Below are 5,000 nucleotides of genomic sequence, written 5' to 3' on the forward strand. Positions count from 1 at the left end.
TGTCCAATCAGAGCTCTCTCCAGTACACTAACCCCGGCACCGCCTCCTTCATCACCTCCACCCTCACAGACCCCCGCCTGCTGTCGCCACAGCAACCGTCCCTTCAGAGGAACACCGTGTCTCCGGGGTTGCCACAGCGACCAGCCAGCGCAGGTGAGACAGACAGACGGAGGCCACGGTCTCGTTCGCCCGCCATTCACCTGCAGCGAGACGAGCGCCATGATGTCACTAGCACCCTGACTGCTGGTATAGAACTGTGACTGCTGGTATAGAAGAGTGACTGCTGGTGTAGAACTGTGACTGCTGTTATAGAACTGTGACTGCTGGTATAGAACTGTGACTGCAGGTGTAGAACGGTGACTGCTGGTATAGAACGGTGACTACTGGTATAGAACTGTTACTGCTGGTATAGAACTGTGACTGCAGGTGTAGGACTGTGATATGAAGGTATTTTTGGTGCAAAAGTGCTGAACACCTGTAACAGTGGAATTGTAGTCGTAGAAAAATAGTCACACATGCGTATCAGTAAATTCAAAGTCACAGAGAAAATTTGCACACTTGTAGGAGTAAATTTCGTAGTCAGAGAGAAAAGTTGCACACTTGTAGGAGTAAATTCATAGTCAAAGAAAAGTTGCACACTTGTAGGAGTAAATTCATAGTCAAAGAAAAGTTGCACACTTGTAGGATTTATTTACTCTCATACAAACACAACAACAAATCAGCAGCTAAGGATACATGCATTTATGTCTGTGGGTACACAAATTACTTTTGCACCAACTGTCTCAGGGGCGGGGCACTGGTCAGAGATTGGCCAATCAACGGAGCCCTTGTACACATGTCATTTAGCGCCTCCTAGCCTCGCGTCACCAGTCTCTCCTCGGGGAGGAGAGCCTGGTATCTATTTACTTCACTGCCTTAAGCCCGCCCCATCATCCGGCTCGAGCTTGTAGAGCCCGCCTCCAACATCCGCTTGCTTTATTTTTCCTTAACCGGTAGTTCTCCTCGCATCTTCTTTTACAATTTCCGTAGGTGTTATGCCTGGTGATGCCATCGCGAATGTTATCTACTCGAAACTTCACCATGTGCAGCCTACAGTAAAAACATTACAACAACTATTCGTCTTCCGGTCCAGACCGGATGATTATGCGATGCGTCATCGCGCTTCCGCTCTAGACCGGCGAAACAACACCGAACGAGAAAGGCCCCAGACTAGGAAGCGCTAAATGACATGTGTACAAGGGTTTCGTTGATTGGCCAATCTCTGACCAGTGCCCCGCCTCTGAGACAGTTGGTGCAAAAGTCATTTGTGTACCCACAGACATAAATGCGTGTACCCTTAGCTGCTGATTTGTTGTTGTGTTTGTATGAGAGAGTAAAAAAATCCTACAAGTGTGCAACGTTTCTCTGTGACTACGAATTTACTCCTACAAGTGTGCAACTTTTCTCTTTGACTACGAATTTACTCCTACAAGTGTGCAACTTTTCTTTCTGACTACGAAATGTACTCCTACAAGTGTGCAACTTTTCTTTGACTATGAATTTACTCCTACAAGTGTGCAACTTTTCTCTCTGACTACGAAATGTACTCCTACAAGTGTGCAAATTTTCTCTGTGACATTGAATTTACTGATACGCATGTGTGACTATTTTTCTACGACTACAATTCCACTGTTACAGGTGTTCAGCACTTTTGCACCAAAAATACCTTCATACTGTGACTGCTGGTATAAAACTGTTACTGCTGATATAGAAGTGAAGGTTTTCTGACGATGACTGGGTTGTATTAGCCATGTGAGACCGTCTTGATCTCGCCAGCTCACATTCTGTTTCTCTCACAAATCGGTCTGGACACTCTCCATAGAGATCAGTTTGTGCCAGATCAGAAAACGATCTTGCCAATCAGCGTTCATTAAGGAAATACAAGCAGCTACGCTGGGCGGGTTTAGGTGTGACGACAGCGAGGAGTGGTTGAAGTTAGCGCGCGATAGACGTGTGCCAAGTATTTTTGAAAGCGCCTGCCCCTTTCCAAACAGCTTCCAACGGAGAGTTCCCAGATGGTTATGCAAAGCAAACCATCTGGCGTGTCAGGTTAGGGATGTAGAGTTGGTTCACAAATGTACTCACTGAAAGTGTATTTGGATAAAAACATCGGCTAAATTGCTAAAATGTAAAATGGCTGCCACCTCCCTCCGCCCTGCCTAGGTGCGCTGCTGGGAGGCGACCTGGGGAACTCCAACGGAGCGTGTCCGAGCCCAGTAGGTGAGTCACCTCAGCTTCTGTTACCATTCGCGGTCTCATGTCCGTTCCATTCCTGTCAACAGAATGTCCGGTACCCGGGTCTCTGTTCCATGCCTGTCAACAGAACGTACGGTACCCCGGTCTCTGTTCCATGCCTGTCAACAGAACGTACGGTACCCCGGTCTCTGTTCCATGCCTGTCAACAGAACGTACGGTACCCTGGTTCCAACAGTAGTATCTCTGCCTGAAACTGTTACAAAACAGTTGAAGTAGGACGCTGGGGTGTGATTTAGGGTTACACTTGAGGACAAACGTCTGTTTTTCGTGGGGTTGGAGCGGGGTGGCAGAAGAAGGCAGGATACCTTGTGAATGGCAACAGTAACGGATACTGACACACTCGCGCACACACACACACACAAACACACATGCACACCTGCTGGCTACCGACAGCTGAGGGTCACAGGACAGCTGCTGGGAAACAATCCAGGGGGCTGATGGGACGGAGGGGGGTGGCACTCACTGGGGGGCTGAAAGAGAAAGAGGAGATCGAATTAAAGATGGAGAAAGATATTTGCTCACCTCCCTTCATCTCTCTCTGTCAGTCTCTCCCCCATCTCTCCTGCAACCCCATCTGTCTCAGCTGTCCCCCCATATCTCCTATCCAGACTAATGTCCCCCCCAACACACACACACACACACACACCATCTGCCCCTTGATGCAGGCCTTAAAGGTGACATTGAGCGTCTGAAGCCTTTTCCTGCTGAACCCCCGTCTCTTCCAGCATGTCTCTGGACTCTATGGACGTACGGTGTGACATTACGAGTCACGCTTCATCACACATTCCGCTCGTCCCGTTGACGTTAACGGAGAAGCGGTAGCGAACAGCCGCCGCGGCGCGCTACCGGGAGAACATGACGAAACGGCGGTAACAGGACACGCTCTCGTCCCCTCGGATGTGGGAGGAAGGTTTCGATTGAAACTTTTTCGTCAGTTACTGTTATGATCACTCACCGCCCGTCCACTCCATGAAACACGACCCCGTAGAGTTCTGGTCCCAGGACAGACAGAGCAGCAGTGACTCAACCCCGGCTGGTCCTGGCTCCGCCCCCTGGCCCTGTCCTCCTCAGCTGTTGTGCTGTGGCCTGGCTCCGGGCTCAGGGAATGTCACCATTGACGTCACCCGGCATTCCTGACATTCCCACGCCCAGCACGGGGTAATAGGATCTAGCACCACGCCTGGGAGAGGAGGGACAACACACACACACACACACACACACATGCAGATCCATAAACACACATAAAGGCATGTACACGTACACACACACACACACACACACACACACATATGCAGATACATAAACACACATAAAGGCATGTACACGCACACACACACATACAGATACTGTACATAAACACACATAAAGGCATGTACACACACGCACAAACAATACACCATACAGTACTGTATATACGATATATACACAATCTCTAACTCTCTCACACATACGCCCACACACACTCAGACACACTTATTCATAAGTAGGCAAACAGTACAGCATGTACACACACATATATGAAGAAACAGTACACAAACATCACATGTTCACATACAAACACAAACCTGTCTATACTGGAAACACACGCACACACACACACACACACACACACACACACACACACCAACAAATGCTTGTGCTCTTACAGCCCGTTCGGAACATGGTATTGGGTTTGGGCCCACGGCCAAAAACAGACTAACACACATGTTCCATTCCCTCACTAACTCACTACCCCTCCTCCTCAACTCTTCAACTCCCTCACTCTCCCACTCCTCTCTCTTCTCTCTCCCCTACTCTTCACCTCTGCTTTCATCCCTCACTCTCCCCCTCCTCTCTCTCTCCTCCTCTCTCTCTCCTCTTCTCTATCTCCTCCTCTCTCTCCTCCTCTCTCTCCTCTCTCTCCTCTCTCCTCACTCCCTCCCCTACTCTTCACCTCTGTTTTCATCCCTCACTCTCCCCCTCGTCTCTCTCTCTCCTCTCTCCCTCCTCTCTCTCCTCCTCTCTCCTCCTCTCTCTCTCCTCTCTCTCTCCTCCTCTCTCTCCTCTCTCTCTCCTCTCTCTCCTCTCCTCCTCCTCTCTCTCTCTCATCTCCCCCTCGTCTCTCTCTCCTCCTCTCTCCTCCTCTCTCTCCTCTCTCTCTCCTCTCTCTGCTTTATTTCACCTTCCAGCCTTCTAAGTGTTTCGCGTGGTTGCTGGTGTTTCCCCGTTTGGACACAACTAACTTTTGACACCGTCGATACATTTCTGGCGAATTAACGATAATATGTCTTCATCACCACTTGTCACACTCACTGTGGTAAATCTGGAATGTGATTGGACCAACAAAATGTCAATATCTCAACCCTGTTCAGATAGGGCCAGAGGGCAGTCCTCCGATGCGCCTCATTTTCAGTGTTTTGGCCAGTCACAAATTAGCAAGAAAAAAATGGCATTACATTGATTTAATATGAAAGAACCGCCCTAAATGAGGACTGTCCTCTACAGTAGCTGCACCTTTAGCAGATGTCACTGTTGGATCTTTATAATTTCAACAATCTATTTTCATTACATTTCTGAACAAAACTGAGATCATATTAAATATTAATTATTAATAAATAGATATAATATTTAAATTTGAATCCCTCTCTTCTCTCCAAAACTGAGGAGGACAATCCTCTTGTACCTCAATGGACGAGCCTCCTCTGATGTGTGTAATGTGCATTTAA

The 5,000-nt window shown here is 48.3% G+C and overlaps 1 protein-coding gene across 1 annotated transcript in view; it reads left to right on the forward strand.

The window, feature by feature from the left end:
* The window catches only part of mef2d (myocyte enhancer factor 2d), a gene marked incomplete at its 3' end in the record, with an annotated part of 50,201 nt that overhangs the window by 33,952 nt on the left and 11,249 nt on the right, over positions 1-5,000 (forward strand). Inside the window, exons 6-7 of the mRNA XM_084442735.1 lie at positions 1-153; positions 2,203-2,259. The exon at positions 1-153 is cut by the window's left edge and continues 46 nt beyond it. Coding sequence (XP_084298861.1) covers positions 1-153; positions 2,203-2,259 — 210 coding nt within the window. The remainder of the gene's footprint in view (positions 154-2,202; positions 2,260-5,000) is intronic.

Source organism: Borostomias antarcticus (assembly GCF_949987555.1).
Source record: "Borostomias antarcticus genome assembly, chromosome: 8".
NCBI lineage: Eukaryota > Metazoa > Chordata > Actinopteri > Stomiiformes > Stomiidae > Borostomias > Borostomias antarcticus.